This window comes from Perca fluviatilis, chromosome 11 (genome assembly GCF_010015445.1).
Source record: "Perca fluviatilis chromosome 11, GENO_Pfluv_1.0, whole genome shotgun sequence".
NCBI lineage: Eukaryota > Metazoa > Chordata > Actinopteri > Perciformes > Percidae > Perca > Perca fluviatilis.
The window spans coordinates 38,054,724-38,078,842 of NC_053122.1; the positions used below are offsets into that span (position 1 = coordinate 38,054,724).

The 24,119-nt window shown below is 40.6% G+C and overlaps 1 protein-coding gene across 2 annotated transcripts in view; it reads left to right on the forward strand.

Annotated features, from left to right (window-relative positions):
• Nucleotides 1–24,119, forward strand: part of LOC120569077 (cyclin-Y-like) — a 59,166-nt gene that overhangs the window by 15,643 nt on the left and 19,404 nt on the right. For both annotated transcript variants that reach the window (XM_039816922.1, XM_039816923.1), the window contains exon 2: nt 21,136–21,210. In XM_039816922.1, the coding sequence (XP_039672856.1) occupies nt 21,136–21,210 (75 nt within the window). The remainder of the gene's footprint in view (nt 1–21,135; nt 21,211–24,119) is intronic.

Sequence of the window (24,119 nt, forward strand, 5' to 3'; positions counted from 1 at the left end):
CGCGAAGGGGGGAGAAATTCGGCAGGGAGGAGATTTTCGGCACAGACACCGATAGCGCTAACAGAGACGTAGCTAGCTAACGTTTGGATGGCCGCTGTTTTGACTCGGGTGCTGGGTCTGATATGGTCGGTTTCCCGACGCGTCATTAAACTGCTGTTAGCGTCGTAAGCACCAGGCACTGGAGTTAAGTGCTGGCAGGGGGGATTGCTGTAATGAAAGTGGCTGGCTTCTAGCTGAATGGGGGCTAACGGGTACTAGCTAGTTACGGGGGAGTGAGGCAGACAGACCGGGGTGTGCTAGCTAGCTGGCTAAATTAGCATTAGATTAGTCGTCTATCTATAAAGCTAACATTAACGGTGAACTCATTCGTGGGTTAGCCCAGTGCTGTTAACCATGGTCAAAACAATCATACTAAAAAATAACTTTATGAGCATGTTGAACGATATTGTAACCCTATAATGTTATCCACCAAGCTTTAGCATTAACGTTAGCTACTTGTCAACCAGCACATTGTAGTAACGTTAAGCTGGATCGATATTGATATGCATCAATAAATAAGGTCTCTGTTGTATTGTGTTGCAAAGTCTCATGTAATCAATCACAAAATGAAGCTGCATGGCTAAAAAAAGCAATATTACAGTTACAAGTATTTTTTTCTGTGACATTGTATGACTTACAATTGCTGAACATATCATCTAGGTGCCGTGTTTTGACGGAAGTTACAAGTAACTAGAGGCTGAGAGGTTATATGACCCCACTGACAGGCGACTAAAGGAAATGCTCCGTGTCTGAAAATAAAATAACAGATTTCTCTGAGTTTGACATTTGGTGGAAACATTTTGGATAGTGTAAGAACACAACTCTTTTTTTTTTTTTTTTTTTTTAATATATTTTATTGGAGTTTTTTCAAAGTTTACACCGTAACAACACAAACACAACCTACCATGTACATAGCTCTTGTCAGAATAATATGAACTACATTCAGGTACATGTGTACACACAAACCTATACAAATGTAAACACATAAAACCTTGCTTAAGAGAAAGGAGAGAAAAAAAAAAAAACATTTATAAAACCCTGCTTTTTATTTTAAATATTACAGTAGCATGAATCAGTTACTCGGTAGACCTCTGGAATGGAAATTCTCAAGGTATTTAATAAATTGTCCCCATAATTTGTAGAAGCTCTGGATTTTGCCCTTGTAGGCGTATGTTTTTCCATGGCTAAGCAGTTGGAGAGGTTCCTAAACCATAATCCCACTGAGGGTGCCTCATTGCTCTTCCATAGAGTAGCAATACAGTGTTTAACCTGTAGTGAACATAGACTGATTTTTTTTTTTTTTAGCATTTGACAGTCTTGTTTCAATTGGAAAAAGACCAAGGATGAAAATCTTAGGGCATAGAGGTAGCGTCACAAGGGTAATGTCAGACAAAGTCTGTATAACCTTTTCCCAGAATTCTCTAATTTTTGGGCAGTTCCACATACAATGAAATATAGTACCCTCTTCTAGGCCACACTTAACACATAGGTCTGGGTTATTCTTATTAAAACGATGCAGAAGGGAAGGAGTTATATAGGTTCGCATAATCCATTTAAATTGTATCAGTTTAAACCTGGTGTTAATAGCCTGCGTCTGAGCTGATTGGCAAACTGTCTTCCAGTCCGCTTCAGAGATTTACCTGCCCAGATCGCGCGACCACTCCAGCCTTTTGTTATTTGAGGATTCTTCAGAATTGTCTACAAACAATTTATATTATGGCCTTTTCAAGGGTAGACAGAGGGGGTCTACAAGGGGATTGATTATGTTCTTTTAAAATAAAACTCCTGAGTTGCAAGTACTCAGTGTTCGAACTATACTGTGGCCTTCGGGGAGCCCACTTTTTTCCACGCTGGGGCCGTGCGCTTGCAACTTACAATGACTTACAAAGATACATAACAGCTACAAGTGTATGCACTACAGGATTTACCCTATCATACTTTATCGACAGGAATAGATAGGGCAAACAGCCACCCACAAATATATAAACAAAGCATCAGGCTGTTTTTGAGATTTCACATGAACAACAGTTAAAGTTACTCAGGCTACCGAAGAATACCAGAATTCCTCCGTTCAATTAGACCTTAGCGACGCACCCCAAGCTGTCATCCTTAACAAACAGCCATGTATATATGGGCTCTTCCAGGCTCTCCACTGCTGGCTGTTCCAATTTAACGGGAGAGAGGAGCGAGAGGGGTTAGGATCATCTTCAGCCACAGACGACATTATTTCTTCAGCTTCTTCTTGCGTTGTCACCCCGGTGGGAGGTGTGCTAACAGGGCTTGCAGCAGGTGAATTAGTCGTGCTATTAACGTCATCGCTACACAGTTTCTTAGTAAAACCAAAATTAATTATACTGCCTTGTTTTCTTTTTGCCATGGCTATATGATGCTTACTGCCGAATGGATTTCAAGGACTTTGCGCACCGATTAATGGCCTCCAATGTTTATATTTTTTCTACGAATCTTTGAGTTAACATGTAGCCTACTAAACATGAGTTGGAATAGCATGTATAGTTTTCTTTATTGAAGTGAATTGGGTTTAAATCACCATCACGCATGGGTTATATTTTTGAAGTTTTACACATTATAATCCACGATGATCACATTACACAAAACTGAAATTGCACGTCAAAATGACACATTGTCAATATTTTTAGAGACCCCCCAAAATTTCACAAATCACGTTTTCAGGGGAGCCCATGTCTTATTAAGGGGAGCCGAGCTCCCCCTAGCTCCCCCGTAGTTCGCACCCTGCAAGTACTTTAAAAAAGTGATTCCTAGGGATATTGTAGATTCTTTGCAAATCCTCAAAGCTATACATTTCACCATTGTCGTTGTACATATCCATAGTTTTGATAATCCCCCGGTCTGTCCAGGATCTAAAACCAGAGTCATCTCGGCCTGGACGGAATCTGCGATTACCCCATATTGGGGTAAATCCTGATTTATCAGACTCTAAATTTAGATACGATTGTATTTTGTACCAGACTTTAATGGTATTCTTAACAAAAGGATTATGGGTGTCTTTTATCAGGTTTTTTGGCGTGTCAGAGTGTAAATATAAATTTAAAGGTAATGAAGATGTAGTGGCAGTCTCTATCCTGACCCAGGGGGTGATAAAATCATCCAAGAACCAGTACATGGCAGCTCTAGTCTGGGCTGCCCAATAGTACAAGAGAAAGTTTGGAACTTGGAGTCCACCTCTATAGTAAGGCATATATAGTAAGGAGAGTCTAAGTCTAGGGCATTTACCACTCCAAATAAAGTTAGTTATTAGTTCTTTCAATCTAGGAAATAACGTAGGTGGAGTGTTTAAGGGAATGGACTGAAAAAGATGTAAGAGTTTTGGCAATACATTAATTTTGATGATATTAACCCGACCTATTAATGATATAGGGAGATCAGTCCATCTTTTAAGGGAGTCTGTTATAGATGTTAAGACTGGGTTATAGTTCTCTGATACTAGGTCATTTATGCTAGGGGTGACTTTTATTCCCAGATATTTGAAACCATTGGGAGAGTTTTGAAATTCAGTTCCCGCTATTGGATTATTTCTTTCTGTGTCATTCAGGAACAGAATATTAGACTTGCTACTATTCACCTTATAGCCTGAAATTCTTCCAAAGGACTCCACCATACTGAGAAATAAAGGCACTGATTGACACAGGTGCTTTAAAAAGAGTACGATGTCGTCCGCAAAGAGGCTAATGCGGTGTTCATAGCTTCCTATTATAACTCCTTTAATCAGTGGGTGGGATCTGATTGTTAATGCCAACGGCTCTATGGATAACACAAATAAGAGGGGCGATAGTGGACAACCTTGACGTGTTCCCCTGGTCAGACTGAAGGGCTTTGATGCTATAGAGTTAGTCAGCACTACCGCACTTGGGTCACTGTATAGTAGTTTCACCCATTTAATGACATTTTCTCCCAAACCAAATCTTGGGAGTATATCATATAGATACGGCCATTCCACCCTGTCGAAAGCCTTCTCGGCGTCCAGGGACAGAATGGCCGTATCCGGACTACCCCCCTCAGCATAAACAACATTCAGCACTCTTCTTAAATTGTGGAATGCCTGCCTGCCTTTGACAAATCCATTCTGATCTTCATGTATAAGACCTGGTAGGAACTGTTCCAATCTCCGCGCTATGACTTTAGCTATGAGTTTTGTGTCAGAGTTCAGGAGCGAGATAGGTTGGTACGATTCACATTTAGATGGTAATCTACCAGGCTTTAGGATGCTTGTAATAAGTGCCGTAGAGAGAGAAGGTGGAAGAGAGTTAGTCAGGAAAGCCTCTTTAACCATATCAAAAAAGGGAGGTAGCAGCTTATCTTTAACAATCTTGTATATATTGATAGGGAGCCCATCTGGGCCTGCAGCTTTCCCTGTCTGCATACAAGCTAGGGCTTTATACAACTCATCCAATTCCAGTGGTCTATCTAGAGTCTCTCTGTCCTCTGCGGAGAGAGTAGGGAATTCTAGGCCATCAAGAAAATGGTTCAATAAGTTTTTGTCTGTTGTAATGTCTGAGCTGTACAGTGATTGGTAAAATGCTTGAAAAGCTTGATTTATTTCCTTGGGGTCTGTTGTAGTAATTCCGTTTGAATCTTCTATCTCGTGAATTGTTTTCTCATTCTGTAGAGTTTTAATACGCCAGGCAAGCAATCTTCCAGCCTTTTCTCCCTCGTCGTAAAATTGCTGTTTTAATCTATTGAGACTACTGAGGGCCTTATTTGCTGATATTTCGTTATAATGAGCTCTGAGTACCATTAATTTATGATCCAAAACTGGAGTTTTATTAACTACAATCTCATTCTCTAATACTTTAATTTCTTTTTCTATTTCCAACAACTTGTTTTTAAGTTCCTTAGACTTAAAGCTAGTAAAGCTAATTATCTGCCCTCTGCTATAGGCCTTAAAGGCGTCCCATCTGATTAAGGATGACGTTTCCGATGTATTAATTTGGAAGAACATATCTATATTTTTGTTGATAAAGTGATTGAATTCTGGATCATGCAACCATTTCTTATCAAATATCCATCTAGGAGGTCCGTAGTATTCTTTATGGACCTTATATTCTAGAGACACTGCAGCATGGTCAGAAAGTAATATGCTGCTATAGTAACAGTTCTCAACCCTAAATAGTGAAGTTGTAGAAATCAAAAAGAAATCTAACCGTGAATAAGTCCTGTGTGTGGTTGAGCGACAGGAGAATTCTTTTTTATCAGGGTTATTTTTCCTCCATATGTCACATAGGCCCAACTCTTCCATAAAGTGGAGAATTACTTTTCTCGTTTGACTGTGAGATAAGTCCTCTTAATGATGCAATTATCAGAAAAATGTTGTTGTAAAAGTCTGGGTCGTCCTTATTCGGGCCGTATATATTAACTAAGTTGAGGTGTTGGCCAAACAGACTTCCTTGTAAAATGATATACCTGCCCCCGGGTTCCAAACTGGTAGAGTTTATCTGGATGGGAATGGATTTGTGGATTAAAATAGCTACACCCCTAGCATGAGATGAAAAATTTGCTGTAAAGACCTGTCCCTGCCACCTGTAACCTCAGCCGACACCAAGTGCGTTTCCTGGAGGAACACAATTTTAGAGCTCAAGTGTTTAAGTCTAGTCATAACTTGTTTTAGTTTAACCAATCTACCCAGGCCCCGGACATTCCATGATGATATTTTACATATCTGATTACTCGTCATGAAATAACTTAGAGAATATTTTATCAGGGGGGACAGAGTAGGACCAGAATTCCTGTGGCATTGCTTGTAAAAATCAATATACCAAAAATGGAAAGCAGGGTAACAAAGAAACTAAAAGACATACCAAAAACACTAACCATAATATAGTAGAACCTTTTGCCAGAACATGCAAAACTTCTAAAAGTTAACATCAAACCTACTGACTGCCTTCTGTACAGTCCAAACTAAATAGTTTCCACCTTCCTAGGCTTGTAGCTCCCATAGAAGGGAGCGGAATTAAATAGTGCTTGCTCACGTTATACCCTTTATCTCTGACTATGAGCTTCAAATGTTTAACAACCCTTTCTGTAAGAGTAAATAGTTGTATGACATAACCAAAATCATCCCCATTGGGGGAGAAACTTAAATGTCTCACTCCTTATAACATGTAATCGGCATTGTATCATATTGAATATGCAGGCTAGAAAAGCCTATTCAATCAGACAACCGTAAAGTTATACAGACGTCAGACTAAATTTGCACTGCTTAAAGTAGCCCTCCTCACCTTGAAATTCAAACCTCTAGAAGGCCAAATCATCTAATCAGGACTCTCCTGGGTATTGCCACTGTCTATAGTCTGCAGGAACGCGTCCACATCCTGAGGGGTCTGAAAGAGAATGTCTTTTCCGTGGTATTTGACTCGAAGCTTGGCAGGATACTGTAGCCCGTACTGGAGTCCTTTGGAGTGTAGCGTTTGTTTCACCACATTGTAGGCTTTCCTCACGTCGGTGGAGAAGTCAGAAAAAAACTTAACCCGTCGGTTGCCGTACAGCACCTTGTTCTTTTTCCGTGCCGCGTTCATCACCCTTACTTTATCTTTGAAGTTCAGGAACTTTGCAATCAATGGTCTGGGAGCCGAAGTGGGGTTCGTAGGGCTGAGTGAGTTGGCCGGTATGCGATGCACTCGCTCAATCCGCACTGGAGTAGGAAAGTTCCCACTCCCAAGGACGTCTGGTAGCCAACTCTCCAGGAAAGTTTCGGCATCGTCACCCTCTACCTTTTCTGGAAGACCAATGATGCGTATATTAGAGCGGCGTGAACGGTTCTCCAGGTTGTCGTTCTTCTCAGTAAGTAGTTTCACTTTAGCTTCAAGTTCAGTTACCCTAGTTGTGACCTGTGTTGTCAAGTCCTCTGTATCACTGATACAACTTTCTGCTGCGGTTAGCCTCCCCTTGATAATTTCCATATCGGACCTGATATTAGCTATGCCGTCAATAACTTCTCTGTGTCGCGCCAGACTTTCAGCCCTAAGTGAACTTATGGCTTCGAGAATAGCGTCCTGCTGGAGAGTAACCGAGGGAACTGCTTCCATCTTCTCGGACACGTTGCTATCGCTGGTTAGCAAACTTGATGTTGCTACGTCGGCGCTAGCTTGTGCTTTGTTGCTAGCCAAAGCTACTCTCGTAACTGTCTGTCTGGTCACTGGTGTTGGATTTTCCGGTTTTGTTCTTGGCTTCTTGGTTTTTTCCATTCCTGGGTTCTGACAACTTCGAGCGGTGTTATGGACTTGCTAAGGGTATATATCTTATTCACTAGTCAGAGATTTTGAGGGTGCGTCTGTTTACCTCGTTGCCATAACTGGAAGTCAAGAACACAACTCTTAAAAATATATAACATAGGTATGGTCGTTTTTAGACATTTTAATGCAGAAATGTTACATATTGTATCTTTAAATCTAAGCCTGACATGCAGCTCTAAAAAAATGTAACTACACATCGCGGCGACGCACGCCGCCGGCGTCGGCTTGGTAGCGTTGCCACCCGACTCTCCTTCTCCATAAACAACTCAAAATCAAGGAGAGGGTTAACTTCTCCTGCTCCAGATCTCCCACGTGGTCAGAAAGAACAGGGGAGACACTTTGGTTCTCTCACTAGGACTCTAGAGTCGCTACTCGCTCTGAAGATAATAACTGTCACTCTCTCACTCACTCTACCACACACCACACACACACACACACACACACACACACACACACACACACACACACACACACACACACACACACACACACACACACACACACACACACACACACACACACACACACACACACACACGGCCCTGCTATTCTCTTAAAGAGATTGACCCACACACCAAGTATACACATCAGGTCACTTACGTAGGCTACGGAGAAAGCTCTGCGGAGCCTCCGCAGAAATCAGACTTGATCCTAAATGGGGCATGCACTCTACCAGGCTGCTCTAGAGGCTGCCCCCAAAGATCCAGATTGAAGCAAGATGGTAGCCCCACCACCAACATTCTAAAAACATTTAGTACAATGACTCACACCAGACAGTGTTAAGTTATTAAAGTTTTGCTAGTTGTAGAATAACGGCACAGGCACAAAATGTAGTGTAACAGTGTGGTAAAACTGTAGAAGAATCTTCAAGCCACCCAGCGATGTCAGTTACACAGCAATAGCTCTCTAACATTCACTGTGAACGTTCATTCACATTTGATAACGTGAGCTAACATTAGCCACCATAAGCTACTAGACATATCAGACGAAATCCGCCAGCAAAACCCCTGAGGGTTGATCAAAGGTGGGTTTTATTATTCCTGAATTTGCTTTTATCTTGTAATGAATGTAGTATCTCTTTAAAAACACAATGTATACAGTATTGTCTTTCTTGTTGTCCTTACTCTGTCTGGTCAAGGAATGAGTAATTGGGCTGTTACTGCATAATGAGCCTTATATGCTTTGAAACAATATGTACATAATTATTATGTGATGGTGAATTGTTCCAGCATGTTATCCTATGGTTGAATACCATAGGGCAGAGATCTTCAACAGGGGGTTCGTGACCCCTAGGGGATCCTCAGAGTTAGTGCAGGGGGGCTGCCAAATTATGTTGAAAAAAATATGTATTTTTAAGGGGCCTTTTTTTCAAAAACTAAAATATGTCTGAAAATATACATTAATATGAATCCAACTTAAATAGCAAAGATAAATTGGGGAATTTTGGGGTTGTGAAAAAAATAAACTACTACTACTAGACTATAGGTACTACTACTATAGGTAAGGTAGCCACTATGGTAGCCATACAGTTAAGCTTAGGGAGTCACTGGGCCTTCCACATATATGTTTAACATTAAAACATCCTGCATGAATAATAACCATTTATTTTCATCCATTCTGCCAAGTTTATTTTTGCAACTCTTCTATTGTATACAATATATGCAGTTGGGGGTCCCTACTCAGTCTCTCTTTCATAAGTGATCCCTGTCCTAAAAAATGTTGAAGACCCCTGCCATAGGGGACCAATGGAACAGGGTAAAACTGGAATCCTTAAATATGAATTTAAATGTTGACAAGTTGAGATACAGTATGATGTGATAGAGGAGAAATTCAGTATTTGGAGGTGGAAGAGGGATGGAGAGAGAGAGAGAGAGAGAGAGAGAGAGAGAGAGAGAGAGAGAGGTCATATGATCTGTCTTTCTTTGACAAAGCCCACTGTGTTTATCTCCTGAGATGACTGTTGTCTCAGTAAGGCATCATGCATCAGCTGATGCTCTTATATTTAGGTACAGTGGTGGAAGGATACAGGCTACTATTTTACAGCGGCTCTGTGTGGAGCTTAGCACCACCCATGACGATTGTGATTGGTTTAAAGAAATGCCAATAAACCAGGGCACGTTTTTCTCCCATCCCAGAATGCTTTGTGGACTAGCCAGACCTTCCTCCGCGACGCTATGGAGGAAGGTCTGGCAAAGCGAGACTAACCCTGATAAAACCCACCTTGCTACCAGGGTTGCGAAGCAGAGTAGCTGGAGGAGGGTTACCCCATTCAAACACGCAGTCGACCTGGATATAACCCTGATTGAGCCATTGGTGTGAAAGGGGTATAAGGCAGGCTACTGTTGGGTTACAGCTGAAAGGACCACTGGTGGGCAGGAATATCATGGTTTGAAATGACAGGAGAGGGTATTACTGCATTGCAATTGGTCAAATTATGAAAGCATGAGAGGTGATGAGCTGCGACAGGATGAGTGGGTTATGGAACAAACTAACCGAACAGCAACACAGAAAATGTTTCAAATGAACTAGTCAGGGGAAGAGAAGAGAGGGGGACTAAGCAGATGTTGTCATGACAAATGTAAATGTAAACACACATGCACATTTTTATTCAGTGTCTCATTCATACTGCACAGTACCTCACCCCCAACACCTCTTCTTTTTTCTTTTTTTAAATCAGCTGCTCCTCATCTGCTCAGAGCCGGCACAACAAACAACATGTTAGGTCCTGCGTGGTAATCCTTTTCATCAAGATCACAGCAAAAGTACTCAACTGTGAGTCACATGCATGGCAGAGGACAGCGGTTTGAAAACAAGTGAGAGATGTACAGTATTTTAACAAGCCAGATTTGCCATTAAGCACTTGCCAGAGCAACACAGTGCATAAAGAAGAAAAAAAAAAGTATAACTTTTAAGATTTCGTTTTCTCCCGGTTTGGGTTCCTACTTTCTCCTTCCGATAAACAAACCTATTTTTCCTGATAGGTTTGGCCTCAAATTGACTTTATTCAAACAACTAATCACATTACTGTTTCCTACTGTGTGGTTTCTTGGCCATGATAGCAATTTGAAAGTTTGGTCCAGGGCGAATAAAGCAATATAGTATACATTTTGCTGAAGTAGCACAATGCATTTAATTTGTTCCACTGTAGAAGCCACATCAAGCCTCATTACAGTTTTTACAGCAGCAGCGGCAGCAGCCATGTGTTTCACCAGGGCCCCGCTTACCATGTTGGTGAAGAGGAAACGGCTCTATTAAAGGTTAGTGCTGGAAAAAAAACACACATCCTAAATCAATGGCCAGAAACCAGAAAATGGAGACTTCTTTCTTCTCCCTTGGTTTGTGATGGATTATTCCTTACATGGTCAGGGTATTCACAGCAGGAGAGGGTCCTTGTTTGATTTATTGACTATTAATGATGAGTAATTTACCATCCACACCAAGACCACCTCATTTCACTAATTATCACTTCAGAAAGGCACGTTGGCTTTGAGCTATCGAGGCAGAAAACACTTAAAAGACAAAATAAGGGCTACATCTTACGAGAGAGTGATGGGTTAAAAAACCCATCCAAACCAAAACCACTTTCAAACTCACACAGCTGAATATGAGTCATCTGACCAGGCCTAATGACCCTCCTCCCAACCAGGGTCAACGCCTATAGTAGTTCAGTACACCCATGTAAATACTCCTAGCTTTACTTTTACTCCCCATGCACTACTTTACATCAAGATCAAAAGAAACATTTGAGGTGTTTAAACATTCATTCTCCCACCTTATCTCATGATATATTATACAAAGTTGGAATAAAAAACTGTGGCTATACAAAAATCTAAATTTTTGACATAACATTTTGGCATGAAACTGTTTCCCTATTCCTGCTTTAAAAAAAACAAAGGTTTTAGTGCTAAAGATAAATAATCTCATGTTTAGAACAGGGGTCTTCAACATTCTTTAGGCCAGGGACCCCACCCCTAATGCCAGGATCAGACTACACAAATTCAGCCCGATTTTGACCCGACAGACACGTTGCAGTCAAACGTTCAAAGTGGTGTCCGATAATGAGAACGACAGATTTACCTCTTGTAGTGTGACATCATCAAAGAGCAGTGATTTTAACATCTGGGACGTTTCACGACCACGACGCAAAAAAGTCTAGCATGTCAGACTTTTTTTTGTCTTTCTCCGCCTAGTGTGACAGGTTCTACGACGTGTTCCTTGACATTGACCAATAGGAAGTAGGGAGGCACCGAATCCAGATTTTGGGGGTTCGGCCGAATACCGAATCCACTGGTTAAGATTAGTGTTGTTTTTGGCGGCCTGTTTTAATTTTAGTTTTAGTCTAGTCTTTGTGTCAAGCTGTCATTTTAGTTTTTATAAGTTTTAGTTACGTAGTTACATACTCTTTTTAGTCTAGTCAAGTTTCAGTTGACTAAAAGTCTGAGCATTTTAGTCTTATTTTAGTCAGAATTTTCCATGACTATTTTCGTCTAGTTTTAGTCGATGAAAACTGACGACATTTAGTCTAGTTTTAGTCAGTGAAAATTGTATTTTAGTCTCTTTTTAGTAATGCAATTCTATTTAACCGAGTCAACATAGTATACACACCTAGTGTCAGGGTCCCACCATCACCAGCACTCATTCACATTCACCATCATTCACTCCACTCATCTGTTCACTCTCTCCTCACTACTGATCACTCACACCTGCACCTCATCAGGCCACGTCATCAGTTCACCACCTGCACTTCATTAGTCCACCACCTTTATATGCAGCACAGGCTCATTCACTCATTGTCTGGTCTTGTCTCTAGAAGACACTTAGGGCCTTATTTTAACGATCTGAAACGCAAGTAGCTTTGTGGGCGGATCTTGGGCGCTGTTGCTATTATACTGGCAGGATAAATGAGTCTTGTGCCCGACGCAAATCTAAAATGGGTTGGTCTGAAGTAGCTAGGTGTGGTTTGGGCGTAACGTGAAAATAACCAATCAGAGCGTCATCTTTCATTCCCTTTAAGAGCAGGCGCGCTTGTTCCATGGCGGATTGCTATTATGACGGCGGTTTTGCCCCGCGCACGCCAGCGGGAGCTGTCCGGGATGCAGCAGAGTAATAAATGCCCGTCTTGGCCGGGTGGCGATGTTGCTGCGGCCTCTCGGGCGCATCTCCTCAAGTCTGGAGAGGATTGCTGCAGCAATGGAGCGTGGGCCTCCAAACGCACCACCTGCACCTGTTGTGCCCCTTCCTCCTCCCCCCACTCCATCTCCGTCCACCCGCTCCATCAGGAGCACATCGCGCATTACTCCCGGACCAGATCCCGCAAAATAGCACCACGTAACGTTTGCGCCGGAACACGCCTCCTCTTTTCGCTGAACCGCCCCCGGGAGCGCAAATACATTCCCTAATTTACCGCCGTGCGTCTGTGGAGGGAAAAGTCCGCTGTGCGTTGGGTGCAAAATAGGAATGATACATGCGTCGGTGTACAAAGGCAATTGCGCTGAGTGCAAGATAGGGCCCTTAGACTCCTTCATGTCATCTGTGCTATCTGTTGGATTTTTGCAAATAAAGCTACCCTTCACTTACCACCAGTCTGACTCCTGTGCAATCCGTGACACCTAGTAGTATAGACAAAACCAACATTTTCTTTTAGCCAAACCCATTTCAAACAAGGTTATCTTATTATATATTGTTACCTTATAGACTCAAGAATACATCCATTCCAGACACGGAAGACGCTGTGATTTGAATTGATACAACATATTTATTTTATCAACCAAACATGTTAAAAGTACACACCCATACATTTGAATAAAATAAAATAGCATCACATGACAATGGCAGAAAAAAATGTATACATTCAAGTTGTACCTCCTTGTGGCAAAGAAATCCTGAGCACTAGTTGGCTTGTCCATCTTCTTGGGTGGGACTTGCTTCACTGGTGCCATTTCTGGAATCTAGCACAGGAATAGATCCAATGTCAGGACTCTGGAAAATCTAACTGTTGTAAATATTAAGTAGCATAAATCCTTGCTATGAGTTTTACCATATAGTAAATCAACCTCTGAGTGAGTGATTTTGTCCGTAAAAGAAAAAAAGTCTACATAATCAAAACAGAAGTAGTCTAAGCAGTAGTCTCGGGAGGCACATTAATGCCAATACCATTTGTTGAAATGTTTGTATTGGTCTAGAATAAGGTATTCAAAGTCATGTTGTTGATGCCAATTTCAGTTCAGTGTGATTGCCATGTGAATGACAAAACTAGCTATAGGATTTGGCCAACACGGGATGCTTAGTACACGTCAGTCAGGTAGGAACTAAGAACCCACTTTACTCTCTCACACACACACACACACACACACACACACACACGTTAACCCATTTTACACTCTCTCACAATCAAATATACACACACGGTAGTCACGCACGTTTGTGTATTCAGCTCCACGTTTGTCGTTTTCAGCTCCAGTGGCTAACATTTTAAGCTAACGTTAAAATGAGACACATTAACCACAGCCTCATGAGTTGGCATGAGCTTTCTAAAATAGAAAGTAACGTTACGTTAATGTCTCGACTTACCTCAATTTCATTCTTTTCAAATGTCGTTTATTCTTTTTCTCCCAAAGACGAACCCCGGCTGGCCGGCCATTAGTCGCTTTCTCTGTGTCAGAGTTAATTTAGTTTGTTGTTGTTTACGCTAGCTAACTCACTGCAGCTGCATCTTCTAAATAATGCCGCGGGTGGCGCTTGAGGAAGTAACGTCGCCTGCGTCTGCGCAATGCAGCCCCTGAAGCGAGACACAGGAAACAGAACACTGCAAAAAAATGACACGAAATAACCTTATAACATTTTGTCTTGTCTCGTTCAACGAAAATGAAGAGACATAGTTTTTATTTTGTAAACCCCATTTAGTTTCGTTTTTATTCGTCATTGCATTATACATTTAATTATAGTCATCGTCACATGACCAGCATTTACGTTGTGTCTCGTCTCATTTTCGTCACGTGATAAAGGTTTGTTGACTACGATATTTTGTCATAATTTTCTTTGACGAAAACAACATTCTGCCGAATCCAAAACCGAAAACCGAATCCTCCTCCCATCCTCAGTCCATGAACACAGTAACCACATTAATGAAGGAAACGACGTCCACAGCCTCTAAAATAGTTACATGTAACAACTTAATGTTGAATTCACACGCTCTTTTCACATCGTAGGAAAGCACATCGCTATCGACAGATGAGTGACAATTTTGTTTGGCAAATTTTCGCTAACCAGTGTATGATGAAGGCATGTTGGGGGGGTGAAATTAGAATGCTAACGTTAGCTAACGAGTTGCTCCGCTCCCACTGTAGGGAGACTCATTTACCGAGAGAACAGCTGACAGCCCGAAAGAGGCTGTCTGGGTAACACCAGTTTTTAGCCGGGACTGTCCTTCCTGGCCTTTGCCGTACCTGAAGTTGCTGCATTCTGGCTGCTGTCTGGAGATTCCTTCATGCACAACTCGTATTTGATACCAAATGTTGTAACAGCGGCCATGTTGTGTATAGTTTAGGGTCCTCGCCACCACCAGACCAATCAGCATTGCAGACTGAACATGTAGCTGGACTTGAATGGCCTTCTTTTGCCTGAAAGTTCTGCCAAACAACACTTTTTCTGCTCACCAGTTCCATTTCCACTTTCTCACAGCCTGCTGCATTGAACGCTCCACCTACGTAAACACCTTCCCGTAATCAACGGCGCCGTAATCAACGTAATCATTATGGCGACCAGCGTAGAGCGCGTAGTACAAGCGTAGGCTTCGGTTCGGTGGAAAAAAATTATAAGGTTAGGCAGAAACCCAACCCCATCAAAAAACACAATATTCGGCCGAATCTGAAGCCCAATCCTGGATTCGTTGCATCCCTAATAGGAAGAGAGAGCGCTCTCTGGCGCACATATGTAAACATATCTATCAGAAGAAAAAGACGCTGCTGCTGCTGTAAACGGTAAATCAACTCAGAGTTCAGGGTTAGACTCCGAGTTTGTTAAACCTCCTTCCTGAAACGGGCCAGAGGAGGAAATTTCCGTTGTCAATCACTTTCGTTGTCACTTATGTATTTGTGTTGTGGCTTTTGTATTCGTGTTGTCGCTTATGTATTTGTGTTGCAGCTTTTGTGTTTCTGTTGTGGCTTTTGTATTTGGGTTGAACTGTCTCGGCCACAGTAAAAAATGCCCGAAAAAGCAACAAACAAGCAACTAAAGAATCGGAAAAAGCTTCAAAAAGTTTGAAAAAATCCCACACAAAAACATCAGAAAAAAGCCCAAAATGTTGAGGAAAAAAAGGCAACAAAAAACTTTGTAAAAAAGCGACAAAGGTCGAAAAAAAGTGACAACGTGGACTTCTTTAATCTCCCAAAACCCTCCGTGGTAGCCTAAAGTTGTCGGAACACCAATTATACAATTCAAAATGTAAAACACAGAAATACAACCGTGAACCACGTTCTATGGACAATTTCTGCTAAAATATACAGACGTACAACTGTTATACTAAATACACTGATATTTCTTAGTGTTTGTGACACTAACAGACTTTCCCAGGGAGGTGTCCCTCTCTCTCCCAGGATGGGGCATGTGTGTGCAGGTCAGTTGTGTTTGTTGAGGCTGGGTCTGTTACCACTCAGGATCAGAGTGTGTGTGGCTGTATGTGTGTGTGTGTGTGTTGAAACAGTATAAGGTGGATTAGGATAACATCCTCCTGTTTGACGGGGGTGACATGATAATGTAGATGGAACAAATGTGCAACACTAGCATGAGGGTTAAACAGTCAACTAGATTTTTTTTTTAAACTGACATTAATCATCTCTTACTGACCTAAATGTATTTATATTGCAATATTCATTATGTAAATTGTCTGAATCCTGCTTAACAACCAACGTCATCTAAATAGACTTCTAGAATTCTGATTGTGTGATTAATCAGGAGAAATTATCCACATTCCACTCAACCAGGCTGTCCCCATGAAGCATTCGTACACATAGCTTCCTAAAAGTAAAGCACTGTAATTTGTATGTATTTTATGTATTTATTATTACTGTATGCCCCACATTAACTGCTGCTCTATAAGGCCGCGAAAATCCAGGTAGGAGGTGGATGTTGGGGTCCTACAACACAGGGCTTTCAAGTGGGGAAGCGGAATCCATGTCAGATACCGACGCAAAAATCACCTTTAGCGTCTGTATGGAACGCACCGGGCAGAGCAGCAGCTTGACACTGTAAGATGAGCCGCATAAGGAGGTTGGTTGGGGGGGGTGAATGGGTCAAACAACACAGGACTTTCACCGAGGAGACCGGGGTTCTGGCTAGTCCACATAGCATTCCTGGATGGGAGAAAAACGTGCTCTAGTTTATTGGCATTTCTTTAAACCAATCACAATCGTCTTGGGCGGGACTAAGCGCCGGATGGAGCCACGGTGCTTCTGCTAAATAGTCTCGGGAAGGAACTTGTTTTGGTGGAACGTGTGTACGTTCAAAAGTAGTTTTGGTCGTGCAACAGAAAACTAGAATGCCAACACAAAGAAAGAGGAAGGTAACGGACATCTGGCTGAAATGAGGGACATCCAGCAGAAATTCCGGCGGCACCGGAGCTAACAGTTGTTTACTTACAGGGCGCCCTGGTAGCTCTCTAGGTAGAGAGTGTACCATTAAGGCTACGTTCTTACAGAGGCGGCCTGGGTTTGAGTCCAGCCCAGGGCCCTTCGCTGCATGTTGCCCCCTTTGTCTCCCATGCTTCTCACACTATAAATGCTAATTAACACCTACAGGTTTGGCATAAAGAGCACTTTGGGGGTTGTGTTTCAGTCCACCTAATGAATGTAAGTTCATAATCCTTTTAGCTCTGTTTTGGTTTCCTTGGTAACATGTGGCTTTATGATGCTAGAAGGTCCATTTTCACAGCCTCGCTGTCATTTTGGTGTCCTCAGGTACTGTAGCCTCGGCTTGTCTGAGCTTCGTTTTAGAAAATGGAGAGCTGTGAGACTAAAACATACAGTTATGTTATACACTCTACTAAAGACTGTGTAGCTAGGATCAGTGGTGGAATGAAACCAAGTACATTTACTCCAGTACTGTACTTCAGTCCAAATGTTGAAGTACTTGTGTCTTTTCTTTTCATGCCACTTTCTACTTCTACTCCGCTACATTTCAGAGAGAAATATTGGACTTTTTACTCTGCTACATTCATCTGTTCCAGCTTTAGTTACTAGTTACTTTAGTTACTCCACTACATTCATCTGTTACAGCTTTAGTTACTTTAGTTACTCCACTACATTAATCTGTTACAGCTTTAGTTACTAGTTACTTTAATTACTCCACTACATTCATCTGTTACAGCTTTAGTTACTATTTACTTTAGTTACTCCACTACATTCATCTGTTACAGCTTTAGTTACTAGTTACTTTAGTTACTCCACTACATTCATCTGTTACAGCTTTAGTTACTAGTTACTTTACACATTAAGATTTCTGCACACAGAACACATGTAGTTTATCAAATCTGATGTTTGATTCTAAAGTAAACTAGCCGACAATATAACGGCTACAAGTCACGCTGAGATGATGAGACCATTAAACACACAGCTGGTTGGATCCTTTACTCTTTCTACAATGGGAGGAGAGTTCTTTATTTTTAAAACTTTAAGTACATAATCCTGATAATACTTACGTACTTTTACTTAAGTAACATTTTAATTGCAGGGCTTTTACTTGTAACAGAGTATTTCTTACAGTGTGGTATAAGTACTTTTACTTAAAGTGTCTCTATGTAACTTTCAGTCTGTGTTGATTCTAGCGGCCCCTTCAGACTAAAGCGGTAGTGTTTTTACCACCTGCTGTCCTAAAGCTCTTTTCTTTACGGTGCTGTATTTCCCACTGCAGATTACTGAGTTAGTGTTACCAGGAGGTCATGTAGTCACGATGAATGTTTAGCTCAGATAAAAGAATAAGTTCCAGATGCATCGCTGCATTTCAAGTGTTCATACGGTAACGTAGCCTACTTTGGATGTATCGTGAGCTGAACCAGGTAACGGTATCACTGTCACTGGGTCACGAGCCAAAGCATTAGGAGTTTGTTGTATCAACCAAATAACTTAGATTAATATAGCGCATTATACGAAACCCAAGAACGCTGTACACAAGTACAGGGGGCCAAGGGAGGAGAAAATAGTAGGCCAACACAAACACGGACTAAAAGGAATAAAAACCTTCCTAAATGGAAGGGGACATCATGCAATGTCGCCTACTGATGTACAACCACATGGCATACTATAAAGTTATTTTATGAATGAAATAGACTTATTACATACCTGAGGGTCAATTATGGGACATTTTTGAATAATTTACAATCCGTGTGTGAGTGTCAGTTTCACCTTCATAATCTGAAAGTCTGACAGAACCCTGACAGAGGTTTGATGGTCAGACCTAAAGTTAAGAATTGGGGAAAATGGATAGGACTGATGCCTCCTCGAAATAAAACTGTGGTAACCGATAGCAGCACCGTGTTGCTGAGACTGCAACATTTAAGGATAGAGATGCTGATGCAGCAAGATGCTTCAAAGAAGCAGACACAGAATTCAAACCACATACAATACTGCAAAATCTAACACTTGTCCATCAGCAGCTCTGTGTGCTGCATGCCAGACTAGGGTTAAGCAGGGGGGAGGGGAAATGCTCAACCCTCCGAGGACGAAAGACACACCGGCGTTTTCAAATGATCTTTGACAACACTCCTACTCAAAAAGCGATATTACAAAATTTTCTTTACTATTTTATTCATATATTCCGCTGCTTTCATGAACCCAGGACTTTTGTAAACTCATTTCAAGCACAAACACAACTGAGTTTGTTTTCACAAGAGATTTGAGAAACATTTTCACCTTAGGGCCAAATCTAAATAAATCTAAATCTTTATCTAAATATCTAAAGATAATCTAAATATCTCTTTATACATTGATCTGGAACAATTTTGGGCATCACTATACAGAAAGCTGAGTTTGTTCTGAACATTTTGATATGAAATACACAGGGATCAGGTTATATGCAAAATCCCTTAAAAGGAGAGTTCAAGAAGATATCTAAAAATGCCCTTAGACCTCAGAGGGTTAATTATCATTTGCCTTATGTACAAGGACTATTGTGACAAATCAATCAAACATAAAAAAAAAGGTTATTAGAAACAGTAGAGTGGTACAGGAGCAGGGTGCGCCTGTTGTTAATTCATTATGTAAGAGCAGTAAGGCACACAGGTAGGTTAGCCGAGCTTCTCTTGTTTCACTGTGCAGCCGCGGAACACAAGTCTTCGTTAAAGTTTACTTGAGGTGCTGAATATCACATATCAACACTCGACACCAGCTGCTGTGCATTCTGGGAATTCCATTAGGTAGGCCTATATTTGCATATTGACAAGAGAATTCAGCATAGTACCTTTTTTTAATGGTTATAACATTTGTTATTTTTGTGTTGTGGCTTAAAATGTTGTAAGTAACTGACCCTGGTTTCGGCTGTTGAAAAAATTTGAAAGAAAAAAATCCTAACCTTGCTACTGTCATACAGGCTAACTTATACTGCCTGATTTAGGTTCTTATTTATTTTACAAAAAGAGTCCTAACACATGCTTCAGAGTTATCTTCTTTATTGATTTTTTGAACTCACATGTACATTACAGCCTTTGTTTAACAAGTCCCCAGACCTGACCAAACCCACAACATTCCCAACATCTGTTACACTATAAGAGCTAATATCCGAAAAAACGAAAAGCAACTTATATGACAGTAGTGCATGTATATAACAATACTCTGTCCGGAGCTTAGCGCCGTCCAAGACGATTGTGATTGGTTTAAAGAAATGCCAATAAACCAGAGCACGTTTCTCTCCCATCCTGGAATGCTGTGTGGATTAGCCAGACCTTCCTCCGCAGCTCTGTGGTAATGTGAGACTAGTTTTGCAGGTATTTGGCAACAAATATATAATATTTTATTTTATAGTTTTTATATATTGTATACCTATATTTTAACTTCTGAACTTAGAGTTCTCATTTTTACTATGTTTATTCTTATATTTTATACATTTGAGCATTGTTAGAGGGAGCCTGAGAAGAATTTCATCACCAATGAAAGCTCCTCTGTAACTGTTGTGCACATGACAATAAAGCACTCAAACTTGAAATCAAAGTAAGTTATTCATGTTCTGGGGACCTTGCTTATCTGTACGTACCAGATTTTATGGCAGAAATTGTATATTTTGTTATGTTGAAGGTGACGAAATTAGTGAGTCATTGGTATTGATCGACAATCCATCAACCCTCTCTATACTTAACATGGTCATTTGTTATGATAAAAAGGCAGTCAAAAAAGTGTATTACTGCCCTCTATACATATATAGGCTACATAATACTAACTAATTATTTGGAATACCTACAGCATCTGCCTAATCTGTTTATTTTCTACTTGAAGCATCATTTATTCTGGTCTGAAAGGGTTTTATGTTGAAATGTTTACTTTATGTTAGTACCCTTCTTGTATTTACCTTGTATTTATCTATCTTTTTTGTGTTGAATTGTACATTGTATATTTGTACCCTTCATGTACATATTTTGTTTTGTGTCAGAACTAGGAATCCTATAATGGATGGGCTGTGTATAAGTGGCCACACACGAAAATAAACTCTAATAAACTTCATTCATTCATTCATACAGAAAACTATTTATGTTTTAGTTACTTGCATTAAAGATGACTTTAGTAGTGTGCCTCTGATAATTGTTGCTATTTCACAAAGTGACACTATATGCTTTGTGTTTGGACAGAGTTGAATATGGAGTACAATCCGTCGGACCACCCGCGGGCCAGCACCATATTCCTCAGCAAATCCCAGAACGATGGTGAGTATCGCTTTCATAGGAATTAACCCATTTATCAGTTTTAAAATTGTCCTTCTAATGCCAACTAGATTTGCAATCAGTGTCACCAAGTTAGTCTGTCAGAGTAAGACACATTTGCCTTCGTTTGACATGCATGTATGCATAGAAAACACTCAATCATGAAAGGAGAGAGAGAAAGAGTTTCCATGAAGACATACAGTACAGGCCAAAAGTTTGGACACACCTTCTCATTCAATGCGTTTCCTTTATTTTCATGACTATTTACATTGTAGATTCTCACTGAAGGCATCAAAACTATGAATGAACACATATGGAATTATGTATTTAACAAAAAAGTGTGAAATAACTGAAAACATGTCTTATATTTTAGATTCTTCAAAGTAGCCACCCTTTGCTTTTTTTGATAACTCTGCAAACCCTTGGTGTTCTCTCAATGAGCTTCATGAGGTAGTCACCTGAAATGGTTTTACCTTCACAGGTGTGCTTTGTCAGGGTTCATTAGTGGAATTTGTTCCCTTATTAATAAAAAAAGCAAAGGGTGGCTACTTAAAATATAAGACATGTTTTCAGTTATTTCACACTTTTTTGTTAAGTACATAATTCCATATGTGTTCATTCATAGTTTTGATGCCTTCAGTGATAATCTACAATGTAAATAGTCATGAAAATAAAGGAAACGCTTTGAATGAGAAGGCGTGTCCAAACTTTTGGCCTGTACTGTACGGTACGTAGGAGCTGTGATCCCAGAATAGTTTCTTTGTGGATGGCTGATGTCTGCTAATTTATGCCGTTGCCCAGAGGCATCTGACTGAGAGCATACGCATCCTGTGGGGGGGGGGGGCAGAGGAAATATTAAAATCTTTTTTTTAGAGCCAAAATGAGCATGAGCATGAGATTATCGTTTCTCTCAGAGGCCTGGGGACAAACAGCACGACAATATTTGTGATGTTGAAGTATGAAGACTGCATCTGTAAAATGTATTTTTCCTTTTAAATTGAATATTATCATACAGATATTAGGTGCTATATTGCACCATATCTGATATTAAATCTTTTTCTGCAAGGGGTTATGGACTTCTTTATTCAGAGAATTTGTGATAAACATTCGGCCAGCTGCAAACAAACAAAGAATGAATGCTATGTGAGGGATAAATAAGCATTTCAAATGAATAAACATCACATTTTCTATCAGATATAGAAAAGTAATGATTATTATAGCTTGTCATTTGCACACCACTCTATGTGACCTGCAAAAGGTGATTACCCAATCAAAAGAATGAACTCCTGTTTCAAATGTAAATAAATCCATCAATGAATAAATCATTGGCATCAAAACAAAAGGTTCCTTTATCATTGCTTAGACCAAGACAGTCAAAATGCAAAGACATCAAATCAAAGGGTGATAGTTACCCACTAGGTAATATTTTCCAGTTGCTAACATTGAATATTTAGGCAGCTGAATAGTATTGATGTCAGCCATGGCACTCACCATACTTGTTCATTGTATGTAACCACAAATACACAATGGAAGCTTGTACAGAAAAAAGGATATACAACAGCAAATTGATCAGGAACTGTTGTGCAAGAAAAAAGAAAATATGTTGCAAATGTATTGACCCTCAAGCATCATCCAATGTCTTCTCTGTCTGGCCACAACATTTTATCGACATCACACCTCATATGCTCCCTTGCAATAGCCTGACAATCCAGATGTTGGATCTGGGAACTCACCATTGGCAGGGCTCAATCCAAGGGGCGGGATAAACGGTTGTCTTTCAAATTCCCTCTGCACTCATAGCCAACCAGAGCAACGCTAGTTGATAGATTAAACTTTTGCCGTATCCGGTCGGCAAAACTCATCTTCCTTTTTTAAGAATGACTTCAGTGCTTAACTCCAAGTCTTTGGAATCGGCCAAAGCCGATTCCAAAGACCGCTGTTCGCCAGCAGCAGCCGCCATCTTCTTTGTTTTCAAGTAGCAGGGAATTCACGCGGAACCGTCGCAACTTTGCCGCGTGTTAAGCCCGCCCACCGACTCTATACACGATGTGATTGGCCTGACCAGAATTAGTTTTTTCCAGCTCGCAAGCCAACGGAGAGTTGCTAGACTGACCCTGGCTGCAAATTACATTTTTGGCATGATGCAGCCCCCCCCGCCCCATACAACAATATGCTGTGATATCCTCACCTGTCACCTGTTTGCGTTTGGTTGCTCTAAATTGTGAGGAAGTTGAATTGTTCCCCATATAGCTTAAGTCTATTCATCTGAAATCATTTACAACAAAACCACATACCTTTTTTGTATCTAATGTATCTAATATATATGTGACTATATATGGTTATTGTGATTGTTGGTTGCTCTATTTTGCATGTAGGGATTTACACAATCAATATGTACATAATTGCATTTGAGAGTAATATGATTCAATGGCAAATGAATGTAAACATATTTTGATTTGTGAGGCTTAATCAATGCATTTTGTGCCAAAGCAATGATAAATGACTATAGTCATGTAAACAACTGACCTAATACTCATATAAATAGTCATATAGTTTGACAAAGTTTAATAGTCAGTCGACGATTGTGCCAAAGCGATTGAGAAAAAAACTGTAATCTTGTCTTTGGGAAAAAAGCCACATGTTGGATAAAGCTGACACCATTCTAAACTTTTTTTTATTTTTTAACAACAAATCCCCTAAAGAGACCAAATCAGCAGAAAAGTAACCCTACTAGGAAATATTCTCCATGTAGTCACAGCCTGATATGTCTTTGTGCCCATTGAGGTTCAACAACACATTCTCACTCCCATCGTGTAAAATACCTACGCTTAGTCAGGTGCCTTTGGCGTTGTTATTGACGCTAAAAGTCTCCTTTAGGGTCAGATCTACACACGCTTTATCTAAACGCGCTG